Here is a 15833-nt window from a genome sequence, read left to right on the forward strand (position 1 = left end):
CACTGACTCCAAGCAACCAAAGTTCCTGGTGCCGTGGGGTTTGGATTCCCTGGGACAAACAGCGCAACTGTCTCTGTGGGTGTGCACGCGCACACTGACACCTCTCTGGCCGGGCAGTGAAGCCTCTCCAGGGCGAGAGGCCCTGCGGCCTTGAGAAACCTGGTACCGAGGCCCAGAGCCACCCGGTCTTCAGGCTGACACCCTCTGGCCCCGCCAGCCCTAGAACCACCATCCCCCGGTCCTGCCTGCAGTGCAGCGACTTCTATTTGAGCTTCTGGTCTCCTCTGCTTCAATCTTGCCTCCCACACTGCCACCAGTGTGTCCACTGGGTCCCTACTAGACTCCTGACGCCAGCCTGCTTAGCTCCAGGCCTAGGTACAAATGCCGTGGCCAGGCACGTGTGGAGAGTTTCAGGCCTGGCAGCCCCAGCCCACCTGCTGTTCACCTAAACTGCACTTTCGCGCCCGCAAACTTATTGGCTCAAAGCAGCCCTGCTACTTGGGGCATCGTGTCCAACCCCACAGACCCAAGGACACCGACACGTGAGGAGAGGGTATGAGGCATCATCTCCTGTCTGGAGGCGCTCTCCGTCTCCCGGGTTAGCTGGCACACGTCCTGTGCCCCCTGCACTTGATGGGGTGCCAGCACTTCCCTTGACTGACTTGTTTTGGTCTCTATCTTCTACTGGACAGGCAGCTCCCCTGACAGCAGCGCTGTGTTCATTCATCTCTGTATGCCCGGGACCCAACGAATGGCCTGGATTCACTAGGTGTTGGGAGTTTACACAGCACCGCAACCTCTGAGCCAGTGACCTTGAGCGAGTCACTTCCTCTGTGTCTGAACACCTTCCGCTGCATGGTGGAGAGGACAGTAATCTAACAGGACAGTCGAGAGGATTAACTCAGATGCTGTTTGTCAGGACTCAGAATGGTGTCTGGCAGGACGAGAGTTGCCTGATACACAGAGGCTCACTCACAGACTGCTGGTTGCCTGACGAAGTGCTAGGTGAAGAGCCTTCTTGAATAGAACAGACCAAGGAATCCGAGAACGTTGGGACTATGACTGCAGAAGTCTACTACCACGTGGGACAGGGACGGCACACGACCTTGCCTCCCAGTTCTTGTTACCGCTGCAATTAATGCAGGGGATGGCAGGGGATGGCAGGGGAGAGAAGGTTTAGAAACTCTTGTTAAAAGTTATTTTAAAATGCCAGTCTGTTTCCACTTTTTTCCCTTTCTCTTCTCAGCTTGGGGCCTCTGGCATCCAGATTCTGACCTCTGGCACAGGAGGAGGGAGGCTTAAACAAAGAAACAGTGTGACGTGTTCCACAGCGACTTCTGAAACCAGAAGGGACACGCCAGGGAGCTAACCAACACGCCCCAGAAGGCCCTATGTAGCTTCTCCGATTTTTCATCAGTTCCAGAAAGGCTGGGAAGACAGTACTGTCGAAGCCCAGAGCCCGCAGAGCTCCTGGGTGGAGCTTTCGCACACTTGTTATTAAGTCATCGGGTTTCCCAGGGAGCGTCTGCAGAGCTGGGAGAAGCACCATCTCTATTACGTAAGAGAAAACAATCTTTTGTTACGGCCACACAGGCATGCTACCGAAGCAGGTGTCGACTGTGGCTCCTAGGCATTGCAAAGAACTCTGATTAGCACGAACTCCTCCTGAGAACGACGTCAGTTCAAAAAACATCAAAGGGCAGACACTGGAAGTAACCTCACAGCAGCCCATGGGCCCAAGACAAGGCCGGCACACGTCGGGGGACAGTGAGAGCAAGAGGCAGAGGACATTTCCTGGGCGGCCTTTGAAGGAGGCTAGTTTCTGACTTGAAGTTAAAAACAAAAACTGAAACCAGTATTTATTGAAGGATTTCCAAATCCAAGTACCCAGCCCACGCCTCCTAACGCAAAACCACAACACCTAAGAGATGTGGGGCAGGCTTTCTAAACTCTGGCAGAGACAGACATCCTAAAAACTGAAACTCGAGGCAAGAAGAAAGCTCAAGGAAATGAATCCAAGTCCCTAAGAACACGAGAGAAAAGGAGATGGGAAAGCAGCCACGAAGTTGTCGAACAACGAGCTCAGGCGCCTCTAGGACGCTCCCCACCAGGCCCGACCCCAGGGCTCCCCTCAGCTGAGGGCAGAGCTGCTCCCAGGCAAATGGCAGTTTTCATAAGCCATTAAACAGGTAGCTGCCCAAGAGCCTTCTCCCTCTTCCATGAGGCCACAGGAACAAAAGGCCCTTTTCTGAAGGAGACACAGCTGGTTTTGACCCCACACAGGATTACCGCGACAGCTTTGAGGATTCACAGGGTTTCAGGTCCCATCCCCGCAGCAGTCAAGCTGGCAGGAGGAGAAACTGGCTTTTCTACGGGAAATGCCTGGTCATGGGGAGCATGACAGGACAATGGCTCAGTTGTGAGCTTGCCATGGAAACTGCCCAGGGTAAGCGGTGCCCTCCACAAGTCAGCCTGAGAAAAGGAATCCCAAGCCTCACCCGTGAGCCAACTCAGACCTTTGGGGTTTCCCTGTCCATCTTCCGGGGAAAGTTTAAACTTGGAAATGCCATCTTCTGCTGCCCCAAGTGCAAAGCCTGAAGCTGGGCAATGCCGCAGAGGAAGGAACAGAGCGAGCCTGGCGAGGTGCACAGGGAGCGGGGACCAGCTTCTCGTGTGGAACCCCCACCCCACGACAGGAGTCTGACAAGTCTGCCCCCTTGGGTAGGCCTTCCTGACCCAACCATCTGGAACAGCCATACTGCGCCCGCCTCTCATCTCCTCCTGATCTGTGATGAAGCAGAGCTGCACTGTGGAATTCACAGCCAGAAAGCACATTCCCTGTGTTCGTGCATGTCCTCCAGGAGCACGTTCGCTCTGTGAGGGCGGGAAGCCCCTGCTCCCGCTGTGCACGCAGTCCTAGAATACAGCCCGACTCGCAGTATGTGAACCAACACATGCTTCTCTCTCTCCTTGTTTTTTCTTTAATCGGTGACTCCACATAAAACTAGTATATAGTAAAAGTATGCTCAACTAATTCAACCAGAAGCATTGCAATTGCTTTTGCTTGGAATTTTAAGATTAGAAAAAATTCTACAGCTTTTCAAAAGTTAAATTTATGCCAAAACACACACACAACTTAATCCTTAAATATCCAGTCCAGTCCAGTCTGCTTGCTTCCGTCAGTCACATGTCTAAAAAATGTTCTGAAAAATGAGCAGTATCCTGTTCGCAGACAGTAGCCTAGCCAGGGCCCTCAGGTCTTCTCGCTCTCCTGCCTGCCCCGATCTCACCGCCCACATTAACGTGGGTACACTGTGACCCCCGGGCTGTGATGCTGAATGTTAATGTGCATTTTCATGGAGCTGTTTCATGGAGCTGGACAGTCTGTATTAAATGCTGCTTAACTGTCAATAACTGCAACTACCCACGGAGTAGGAGTCAAGAGTTTCCAAACAGCAGGAAACGTTTTCAATAAAGGAGAAAATACTTTCACGAACAGCGTCAAGAACTCTGGGTTTTTTTGTTTGTTTGTTTGTTTGTTTTAAGAATCAGATTTCTGATTAGAAAACAAAACCCCCACCCATTCCACCACACTACAGTATGTATGTCTCAAATTTTCTGAGCAATCAGCTAAAAATTTAAATGCTAGCAGAATAAGTAAAATTGAAATGAATTTCTATAACACACCAGTCTCTGCAGTTACTAGTTCACAGTCCATATTCTTCAAACTCCAGGAACTGAAATCCCTTTTCTAGAGAAGCCCCCCACTCCGCCCCCTGGAGGACTGCCCCACCAGCCTCATCATTGTAAGGAGCCACTTCCTACATCAGCCCCAAAGAGAAGGCGCCTGCAGAAAGAGCGCTGGAGGGGCTGGAAGGGGGTAGGTGCACATTCATGGAAGAGAAGGTGAGGCACAGAGGGACGATGGGGACCAGCAATGCTCCAAATGCAGGTCTGACTTTTCTTAACACGGTGAGCTGCAGAGACAGCTCTGAAAGCCAATGCCGGCCCCTGAGGCTTGTAGCAATCACATCTGTGCCCCAGCTGGCTTCCAGGGAGGTGCAGGTGTGAGCTCCCCAAACCCCAGGTACACCCTCTGGGGGTAGGCTGGTTTTCCACAAACATGAACATTTCACAAGCCCAGAAATGCAACATTTTGTGAGCTGCTTATCATTGGCAAAGGGCAATGACTCAGAACTGCCCTTTCCTTCATAAGGAATGAAGACCACTTGAAAGCTCAGGGGACACAGTCAGGTAGCTGTTGAGGGACACCTGGGCCCCTGTATACCTCTACTTCAAGGGGTCCTTGTCCTTCAATGTAACCTGCTGGCAATTCTTTTACCACTCCCGCTCCCCCTGCCCCCCCCCCACCACAAGTGCCTGTCATATAGAGAAATCTGACTGTTATTGTGAAAACACATTTAGCTATAAGAATGAAAAACCGTAACCCCTCGCCTGCAAACCATAGAAACTTACAGGTGCCTTCTTGTCGATGGGCTTAATGACAAACTTTTTGTCATTGAAAGAGATGTTCCTGATTTCACTCCAAGGAAAGCCAATCTTTGGGGTCAACCTGAGGTTAAAAAAAAAAAAAAAAAAAAAAGGAGGGGGATAGTTAGATGTGTGCTTGGATTGTGAATCTATTCTTAATTTTTTTATTTCAATTTGAAACAATATAAAGCTAGCCCAGGAACCACAGTATATAACGTAGGTCATTACCAGAGGTCCTACCTATGCTGGGTAAAGTCAGGTCCAAGCTCTAGGAAACCTCCACAAGCTCATTTATACTAAATCTTCCCAACTGTGGGCATCTCCCTGGGCCTGGTCCACCCCAGCCGTTAATCTCAAAGTCAACTCCAATCCCCAACCCAACGCACCCCTTCACCCTGTGACAGCTCACAGAGCCATCTCCTGGAGCCTACCCAGGTCCGTGCCCACAGAACCCCACTTCTAGTCATTGGTCTGACTCATCTCCTTTGTAGTCAATCCATTCTCCTCTTCCAAACTGCCAACACCCTCCCCAGGTTCCACAGGATGGAATCCAGGGGCCTCAACTTAGCATCCAAGATCCTTCTCATCTAGCCTAGCCTCCTGACACACAGGCTCTCACAGGCCCACCCTGCCTGAAGAGCTCCCTCCTCACCATGAACCTGCAGCCTTCAGAACAGCTCAGCCTCCTTCAACAGCCTTGCCCCTTTCTCGACTTGCATCTCTTGTGCTTCATGACTGTTCTGTGTTTTTTCAATTCTTCCATTCTTTTTTGCTCTCTGAAGACCAGGCAAGTAAGCTTTCTGATGGCAAAGATCACGTCTTAAGTTTTCCAGGCACGCTCTAGTCAGAGTGGCTGCTCACCAGTGGAAACAGAAAAGCCCCTGGTGTGGTTCTAGTCCAGCACCTGCCGTGCTCATTTTCTGTCGGGCCGATGTGCCCATTGCTGGAAGTGGGGTAATAAGGTCCCCTGATCTTCTCTGCTGTGGTCTATTTCCCCTCTCATCTGTTAGGATCTGCTTACTGTGTTTAGGCGCTCTGACGCTGGTGCATATATTTACAACTGTTCGATGTCCTTGAGCAGCTGAGGGCTTGGTGTGGATTCTGCTCTCCTGGGTCTCATTTAGTGCTGTGTGGCATGTTCACCTGACTGGCCAGACACCCTCCGTGTCATCCTCCAGCTTCTGAGACAGCACTAGGACCACTCACCCCTCAGAAACCTACCCACTGCCAGCTGAAACTCTGGCTCTTTGGCATCCCCAGGGAAGTTCACCAATTTCAAGACCACATCGCTCTGCTTAACCTCACAACTCCTACCCTGTTCTTCATCTCCTCCACCCTTTTCTTTCAACACATTTTAGCACGGACACCATTCTAGAAGTAATGACAGACCCTCAAGCCACCAAAGATACTGCCATTAAAACTCAACCTTCCCCACAGTCCATAAGAACTTTCAATTTAGAAAATACGCAGAGAATTACTGCTCTACCAACGTATTTAATTACAAACTGACGGGCAATGTAGGTCTTGCTATGACAACCTAAGCCAGGTCAAGTTGATGGGGTGGCTTCTGAAAGCCAAGAGAGGACACCCAAGCCCCAAACATGGCTCTTCAGGGTGGTTCCGCACCCCTGCAGGAACGATGTCAGGGCACTGGCCAGGCTGTGGTTTTAAGTGCCCATCCTTTCTGGCATCCACCTTTTATAGCTCTGTCCTACAGGGTCACCAACACCTGCTGAGACACATCTGGCCAACATCACAGCCAAACATGCAAGGAGTTTGCTTTGCTATTGATCAAAGAGGTCATTGTGTTTGCAGGCCTCTGAGCACTGGAAAGGACCTCAGGATACCACCTAGTCCCACTATCAACTTTAACCCGTGTCCTTGTCTGGGGCGGCCGGAAGCAGGTAAGCATGTCTGCTGCTTCAGAGCACCTGTCTCCCCAGCACGAGAGCACTTTGCTGCTCGTTTCTCAGCTGTGCGGTCACCACCGCAGCCAGATTTCCGACTCTCAAAATGCCCAGGAGGCAGGGAGCGGGCTCCTAGCTTTATACGAGGTTCTCAAAACACTGCTGATCCTAGAAGCCCTGGACTTTCAGCAGGCACAGGCATCTTCCTTTCAAGGGTTGGGCATCCTGTCACCACGGCCTCCAGCCTTCTGCTCCGTGGAGTGCCTGTAACGTTTGTCTTTTTAAGACTCTGGAACCTCATATAACAATTTATAGCCATTCAGAAGCATGAATGCAGGATCAGAGGCCACACATTTTTTTAAAAGGTGGGATTCTCCAATAAAAGGGACCAGGGCTCTATAGAGAAATGGATTCCCGGGCTGAAGCAGGGAAGTACAAGATGATCCTGGACCATCTTGAGGTGTCAGAAAGTAAAGAAGTACTCAAAATATAATGGGATCATAGCAAAAGGGCACGGGAGCCAACCTGCAAGGGATCCTCAAGGCAAACCTCAACAATCTGAATAAAATGTAACAGTAATAGATTATAGCCCACAGAATAAAATACCCTGAGTCCATATTAATATAAATAACTGAATAAATGAAGAGAAATTGGATGTGTTCACTAGACTGATACATGTAAAATAAATTTTTAAAAAATCACCATTTCTCAAAAACCACAATAATAACTCTTTCACGCAAAGCCCCTGAATGGATGCCAGACTAGATGAAGTATGGTTAAGAAACAGGATTGTTCCATAGCTTCAAAGTATCTCCTTAAAGTACACTTATCGACTACAAAGGGAAGGACAGAACTCCACAGAGCAGTCTGGCAGACAGTGCCTTCACCAGCAAGTGAAGTTAGGACCACCAGGAATAATGCTGCCTCACGAGAGACCCTGGGAGTGCATGGCAGACTCCTGTGGGATTCTTGCCCGAAGAGCAAAACTCAAATTAACTAGGAGAAAACATTACACAGATCTAAGTTGAGAGACCTTCTGAAGAGTTAATGGCCAGTATGCTCTTCCAAAGGGTCAAGGTCATGACAGACAGACTGGGGAGTATGTGACTAAGTCCAGGTTTGAGTCTGGGCAGGATCCTGGGACAAAAAAAGGTCATTAGTGACAACTGGTTAAAATGGAAACTGGGTCTGTATACTGTTCATAGTATTGCATCAGCGCTGACTTCCTGACGGACACCTGGACTATGGCTCTGTCAGATGTTACCACAGGGGGAAGCTGGGTGAAGGACAGGAATTCTTTGTACTACTTTTGGAACATTCTAAAAGTCTGAAATGATTTCAAAGTGAAAAAATACATGGCTAAAAAATTTAAATTCAAAGTATGCAGCTGGGGTGATGATAATGTTCTTTGGTGTCTTGACAAGAGTCTGGATTTTACAGACACATATCTAAACTCAGCAAGTGAGCACTTAAGAATTGTGCACTTCGATGTACTTAAATTTTACATCAAAAGATGAACAAGACATACTGAGCTCTAGTAAATAATATGCATTTTGGGGACAGTATACAGATGTCTGCAATTTACTTTGAAAAAGGTCTGAAAAAGAGGGCTAGAAGGTACAGTGACATGCAGCTGGGAAGAGACAAATAAGTAGCAAAATGCCAAGGATAGAATCTTTTTTTGAAATTTTTCATTAAAAAAAGTTTAGCAAAGGTCTGGGGTGTTGAGGTGGGCTGGAGCTCAGTGCAGGCCACACAGATGGCTCTGCCTATGTTCTTACCATGGAAACAAAGATACTCATCAGTATCAGCAGGGGTCAATCCAGGGTGAGGGTGAGGGTGAGGGTGAGGGTGAGGGTGGACCCCCCCGCCCCCCCGCAGGACAGGCATGCCAAGGAACTCTTTCCCATGTGGCCCTTGTGCATGCCTGCTGCCAGCCACACTTAACCAGGCACCATGGTTCTCCCCCGCCCTCGTGCACATACAAACATGCGGAGGCCAAACTCTTCTCTGCCAGTCTGAGGTGAACGTCTAAGCTTCTTACTCTGGGTGGGTTAACTCGAGTCCCTGCAACAGTCTCTGTAAGAGACCAGGAAGTTTTATTTTGAAAATTCTGTTCCCCGTTCAAGTTAGGGTCCCACAGGCCAGAAAGGAGAGAAGGAACTGACGACTGTGATCCTGGCATGTTTGATAAAAGAAAACTCACATGAATTGAAAGAACGGTCTTTTGCTCTCCTCTCTTACACAGATCAGTAACCCACTAACTCTGTACTACAGCTCAAAGCTGTAACACACACAGGGAGGGGGCAAAATTAACATTGTGCCCAGGAGCATAATTTTAGATATCTTTAAATGACTACTTATTGGGATGCCTGGGTGGCTCAGTCAGCTAAGCGACTGCCTTCTGCTCAGGTCATGATCCCAGGGTCCTGGGATGGAGCCCCACATCGGGATCCTTGCTCAGCAGGGAGCCTGCTTCTCCCTCTGCCTGCTGCTCCCCCTGCTTGTGCTATCTCTGACAAATAAAGTCTTAAAAAAAATCAATAAATGGCTTACATTATATAACATATCTACATGACATACATAATGCTATATACACCACATCACAGTTTACTCTGTTGTACTACGTATGGTGGAGTGTGCACATGCCACGCGTGACCACCGTGGAATACAGTGCACTACAATCACCACCGTAACGACTGGCTTACTGCATACACAGTAAAGCTAGTAAGACAGAACTATAAATCAGAGCAGGTGATTTACAACTCCGAGTGAGAAATTTAAGGGAAAAAGGCATCAGTCCTTGTTTCGGCCCCAGCTTGTCTGCAGCCTTCTCCAGCATCCTCTCCCTTAAAGCACCCATCGAGTTACCTGCTGGAGCCTCAGTCCACTGCCCAGACTCCTGCCTCTGAAGGACCAGGAAGACTGTGGGACTCAGGAGTGTGGGAGGGGTGAGCCCTAGGCGGGAAGAAGCGCTCTCACAGGACCGAAGAACTTGGGGGCAACAGCATGTCCCTCTCCTGGTTTTGTCTTTGTTGGTTTTGGATTTGGTCTGACAATGCCAGGTAGGGTCACATAACACAGCTAATCTGAAAGTTCTCTGTTTCCAAGCTGACGACGCCTTTCAGGGAAGGGGTCTGCCTATTTTCTCCCCCTCCAAGTCCCTCCTCTTCTCATCTACGGGTTTACAGAAAGAAAGAGACAAATGCGTTCAGTCCCACATGCTCCCACTCAGTGGTTACGTATACAGTGAAGAGAGACCTTAAGAGACATTTCCCAACCAGGATATATTTAATTCTAAAATAGGATAATAAAGGTATATTTGTTTATTTGCAGGTGCACTAAGTCTCTTATCGTTCAACTTGCATACTCAATAGATCCAATTTCCCACTTGAACGCCACCCCGTGAATGCCCAACTGTCCACTGTTAGCTCCACTGCGGGGGGTAGTGATCCAACACTTACCAGCTCAGAGTCATCCCAGCATTCCTCACACTTGAGTCAACCTCCTGCTTACACTGGTGACCAAGCTGTCAATATTTGCTTAACAGGAGAAGAACTTAGGCCTACTGATTGACTGTCTGGTTAAGTCTTTCTTCCTAACTGAAAAGAAGGTTGCCTTCAGGAGCAGGGAGGAGGCAGAAGTGAGCATTGCCCTATGCCCCAGTGTTTCCTTGGGGGAGAAGATCCCTTCGAGAGGACTACCAATTTCACTGGTAAATTGGGGGAATGGGGAGAGAGAAGAGACTGAAAGAATCGCGCTAATTTTCACTTGAAAAAACTGAACATTTACGTGGGCTAGAGGTAGTTACAAGCTGACATCAGCAAGTTCCTGCCCCTGGCTGTTTCCTGCAGCTGGAAAAACCTGTTTAGACAGCCCTGGCTATGGCTATGTTACAAAATCTGGTCATTCAAGAAATGAGTTCAGAGACAGAGGCAGTTTCCCACATCTATTCCCACGAGGGTACTGCGTTCTCACTTTGGGCACTGCTGGCTGACCAGTCACTGTCCAACTGAGGGGCCTCCAGAAGGACCAGGGACTGGTTTCCTGAGTCTCCCAGACTGTTCGTGTTTCTCTACAACACTGGGTCCAGCACACATGGGCAGGCAGCAAACCAGTAACTCACTACTACTAGGTTCTGGGAGGAGTTCCTGTGATTCTTTGAGGTCTTCTCTGACTAGAACCATGCCTTCCAACAGAGAGGATTCTCCTCCATCCAATTCTGGCACTAAGTGGAGGGTCTGTGAAGGCCTGACACAGGTGAAAGGTATCTGTACCCTGGGTTCTGGAAAGACGACACATGGCTGAAATTGAAGGCAGATTCTCTGTGACACATAGTCTGTCACAAGTGGTGGCACACCCTTCACGAAGGCCAGAGAGATGGTTTTTGGGAGTCTGAGAGCACTAACATCGGAGAGGAGGGGCAATGGGAGGATATGTGGGAGAGCCATCACTCCAAGGCACAGGGAACCACCATGGAAAACTTGTCCTCACTGAATGAGAATGGTCTTTTACCCTGTGTATCTAGCTCACTGGCAGAAAACAGGCACATTTGCAGTGTTTCTAAGCACAGGGACAGGCAAAAGCAGCCAGCAGGGCCTGGCTTGCTCTCCACGGCTCTTGCAGACCTTACCCAACACACACACACACACACACACACACCTAACACGTGGCCATTAGACACCTCTCACAGGTTCAGAGGATTTAGCTAAACTGTCTGTACATAAGCCACTGTTTATAGAATCTTAAGGTCTCTGATAGCACTGTAACTATTCTTGGTTGGATTAGCACAAACTTTAAGCCACCAGCACGGGAGGGCTGCCTGGGTGGTATCTGTGGGTGTGCTGGTGCCTACAGGCAGCTGGTGGCAAGGCCTCAGCGGGAGGGCAGGGGAGGCCTTCCTGCAGCTCCAGTCTGTGGGGTCACTGGTCAGTACGTGGCACTGTGCTGGTGGACAGGCTATGGTGGCAGGAGAGAAACAGCGCACACCTTGAGCCAACCTCCGACAAAACGTGGCCACATCACAGTTGAAGAGCCCTTGAAGATTCACATGCTGGGCCAGCAAGCCACCAGAGAAATACTTCAAAATAAACCATGTGCATGGTGGCCATTTTCTCCCTTCTTTCCAACCCCAACCCCCCACCGAGAATAATTATAAAGATCAACTCACTTATCGTCTTTCTCATAAATATTTAGTCCAAGGGCATCAACTCCAAGCCAAAGGTCTGTTCCTTTCTTATTTTTTATCTCAAAATAGTTGATTCCATACATTTCCAGGTCCTGAGCAATCTTGAGATACTCCAACATGGCACTGTCTCTAACGGGGAGAACAAACAAGAACACGGTCATTCGTGTGTGCTGTACTCTGAACCGTAAAACCGCTCCCCTATCTCCACAGGCAGATCCGGTGGATGGGCTGACAGCTATGGCTTCGTTGCTGTCCCTCTGTTGGCCATTCACACCTGGGCCCTGAGCTGTCCTAGACGCTGACCACTGATGTACTTCAGACCTTCTGGAAGAACAACTGACTCATGCTGGTTTCTCTGGACACAGACGATTTTCCTTTTAGACTGCCCGAGTAGGCAGTCTTTCTCTTGCCCACAAGCTGCCGCAGGAACGCCCACCATCCGCTTCACTAGCAGCCACCACGTAGGCCTTGAGCTCTTTCCCTCCGTAAAAGATGCTCCAGACAGATGAGAGCCGGACACAATGTCTGTGAGGCCCGAACTGTAAATGAACTTCCGAGGCTGGGGGGACACACGGAACTGCTGCTAATGCCAGGTGAGGACTCCAGGGCAACAGAGAACCTGGCCATTTCTTACACCAGCAGCCACATGTCACATCATGCTCCTCCTTCATGCCTCCTTTGTGCTTCTTTAAGAGCAAGTGTTTCTCACTTGGGATCAATTTCTTCCCACTGTGAACAATGCTCCTGCCCCTTTGACTGAAACAAAGTGTTTTAGACACAAGACCTTCTCTCCTCTAAAACAAACAAGGGAGAAGTCTTCAGGACCTGAGGCTTAAACTAAACTGCTTCTTACCCCCATGCATGAACACCTGGCTTTATTTAAGAAAAACCTTCTGTGCAACTGTTACCTTTCACGGCTCTGCCGCGCTTGGGGCAGCGGCTCGGGAAGCTAACCACCCTGAGGACCCTATCTGGAGTCAATGCCAAGGCAACACGCTGGAGAGGCAGGAGCCAGCCAGCACTCACTTGAGCATCCCGCGGTGCTCGGCATGCCACACCTGGATCCGGTCCTCCCACTGGTCCCTGGTGAGCTTGTGCTGGTCCATGACTCTGGATTGCAAAGGAAGAAAGCACAGGATGGTCACCACAAAGGGCCATGAGAGGCAAGCAGCGGGCCATTGCCCACCTGCAAACCTTGAGTTTTCTTTCAAATAAAACCACCACAAAGAGCGTTTCTACTTCCTAATATGCAGCATTTGGGACAATCAGCAACTTGAAAGATTTAGAATCTAGAATGAGACATATCCAGTCTTACTGGAAAAATCATAAAAAGGTATTTTTTATTTTAAGGGGACTCTTCTTCCAAAAGGGGTAATTTATATGACCATTAGTGAATAAAAACAGATTTAATGGGGCCAAATCATTATACACTAGGGAAAGCTAAGTGTGACTATGTATATAACATAGTTGCTCTTTGTCCCGTGAAGAACAGTCCCCCTTCCTGCTACGTTTATCACAGACCCCCTACAGGCGGATCGGTGCCTGAGGGGAAGGCTATGGTAGGTCAGTAGCTAGGAAGGCCAGAGCATGCGCTGGCAAGCACACAGATTAGGAACTTCTCGAGTCCCAGCCTCAAGGAGCACTTACCCTTGTGCTTGCTGACTGCTTCTGCTAACACATACCACTTATGCCCTTCAAGGATACAACCAGTGCTCTCATCCAGGCCTTGTCATCCCTTGCTCACCTTTGGGGGATCAGCCGCTCAGAGCTGAGGTACCCAGACTTGTGCGTGTCTTTGTTATAGTCTCCAAACTTGGCCTGGACCGCATAGGAGCCCAGGAGCACCGCCGTCTCAGGAGGGCAGTAAATCTCATCACTGAGAATGCCCTCCTTCACTTGGAGGAAGAAAAGCTTCTGTGTGATGTCCTGGATGAGCTCCTCAGACACATCTTCAGGGTAGAACTTAGCCCGGAACTTGAATTGAAGTGGATTCTCCTTTCTGACCTCCTGTGCCGACACCTGGACAACAGAAACCAAATGCCATCCGCAAGCCTGGAGGACAAGACCTGCCTTCCCGAACACAGTTTCTAACCATTGGCTCAAAAGGGTCCTGCAGGCCAGTTTTCTGAAGATTACCTTTACTCTGAAAGTCACCTTTCACCACATAAGACCAAAACAGGCCAGTTAAAGTCCTATTACCCTCCCACACTTAGCTGGAAGTCCAGCAGCAGCCAGTTAATGACCCACCAAGCCACTAGGATGGGCCGCTAACTGCTGGGGAGACGCTCCCAATTCCAGAGAATTCAAATTTAGAAGCTGCCTGCCTAGTGGCCTGTGAGCCTGGCATCTGTCCCCATGGCCAGTCAAGCTGTAGGCCATGGAACCTGCATTTAAAAACTACTCCTGTTTCCTCTCTTCCCGTCCCTAATTGCCCCCAGACTTACTATAGTAATTTGGGGGACGACACAGGTTTGTTTTGGAAAAGGGACATTTTCAAAATTGTGTGGAGAAAACACATTTAAGCTTATTGCTTTTCTTTACAGTTGTTAATGGAATAATTCAGTCTTTGGAGTTGGAAGATAATCTATCACAGGTTCAAACAAAGCAATAACAGGTTCTTACAAAACAGTGAATGATTCATGGTTTATAAGATTAACAATCTCATTGGGGAAAAAGAAACTAAGGTCAACTAAAAGCTAAGCAATTAACCATCATATGCCCCAATGAGTGAGCAGTAAGGAGAAAGACCAGGATCTAATTTCCAACCAATATCCCCCATTTACTGGAAACCTCCAACCTTTTTTTGTCTATAAAAACTTTTACACAAATAACAAGAGAAAAAAACAAAAGAGTGAGGTGCTCCAGTTTCGAAGTTAACAGAGCAGACCAACAATCAAACAACAGCCTGTAAATAGTTAACTCTGACTTACCTTTTTATCAAGTTTCAACCAGGTAGGAAATCCTTTATTATCCACATACTGGAGGCCAAAGTACCACACTTCCCGAAGGCCAATGGTCTTAACCACCTGTGTGAGAGAGACAGCGGGGCAGGGGCTGAAGCAGCCAGGAGAGCAAGGTGCTGGCCACTCAGTCACACCGTGCATGCCTCCCCTACACCACCCCCGCAGGAATCCCAACCTGTTACTAACAGAGGCTATTCCCCCAGAGCCACGAACAATTTATTTTTAACATACACTTAAGCAGATTCAGGATTAACTTTGAATCTCAGAAAATCTCAAGATCTTATAAATTGTCTTTACTTGGGAAGGCTAATGGAGTACAGAGGAGTAGGGGTGACAAACAGCTGAGTTAGCATGCGCACACCATCGGGCACCACCCAGGGGACATCAGGGAAAGCGTGCGTCCCAGGTGTGAATGTCTGTCAGGTGTGCCCACGTGAAAAAGGGGTTGAAAGTCAGCAGGTGAAGCAATGCAACACCTGGGTGTCCTCTGGTTGCCTGTCCCCGCTTCTCAGTCATTTGGCCCAGGCCTCTGCTTAACTAGGAAGAGGGAAATAGCAGTCCCTGGAAAGGTGGGCGACAGACGGTGGTGGCAAGCTTCCAGGGAAAGCAGGGAGATAAGGGAGTTATGCTTCACACATGCCAAGGAGTGATTTAACATTCTTCCAACCTCCAGAAATTTGAAATTCTGATACAGGAAGGTAGAATTCAACCCTAAGTGATAGCAAGGGTTTTGTATTTTAAAATTCTCCTCAGGGTCACCTGGGTGGCTCAATTGGTTGGGTGTCCTTGACTTCAGTTCGGGTTGGGCTCTCAGGCCACATTGGGCTCTGCGCTTGGCGGGGAATCTGAGATTCTCTCTCCCACTGCCCCTCCCCTGCTCGTGTAAGCGTGTGCGTGCTTTCTCTCTCTCAACTGCATGAATAAATCTTTAAAATAAATAAATAATAAAATTCTCCACAGTATTAGAGAAAGTTTCCTGTGGTCCACTACAGACAGAATCCCACATTGGTTATTCTTATGTCTCCAAAAGAGAAAAGCAACCTGCTGAGGACACTTGTTAGACATCATCACGACCGAGTCCCAGAGCTTTGCTGCCCAGTTTAAATCCCATGACATACAATGCTAAGCCTTTATAAAAAGGTTACCATTCTTCAAATACATGGCTTCTATCACATTTAAAGGGAAAGACGTCTGAACACATGAGAAATGACAAAACAGGTATCTGGAGCATTTGCTTAAAATAAAATCTGAAATTCCAGATAAACTCCTGCTCTGAGCCTGTTT

The 15833-nt window shown here is 48.7% G+C and overlaps 1 protein-coding gene across 1 annotated transcript in view; it reads right to left on the reverse strand.

The window, feature by feature from the left end:
- EZR (ezrin) overlaps positions 1-15833 on the reverse strand; it is a 48397-nt gene that overhangs the window by 4610 nt on the left and 27954 nt on the right. Inside the window, 5 exon segments of the mRNA XM_045805432.2 lie at positions 4477-4573; positions 11569-11715; positions 12613-12696; positions 13331-13605; positions 14517-14612. Of these exon segments, the coding sequence (XP_045661388.2) occupies positions 4477-4573; positions 11569-11715; positions 12613-12696; positions 13331-13605; positions 14517-14612 (699 nt within the window).

This window comes from Ursus americanus, chromosome 11 (genome assembly GCF_024610735.1).
Source record: "Ursus americanus isolate L20-20 chromosome 11, mUrsAme1.1.p, whole genome shotgun sequence".
Classification (NCBI taxonomy): domain Eukaryota; kingdom Metazoa; phylum Chordata; class Mammalia; order Carnivora; family Ursidae; genus Ursus; species Ursus americanus.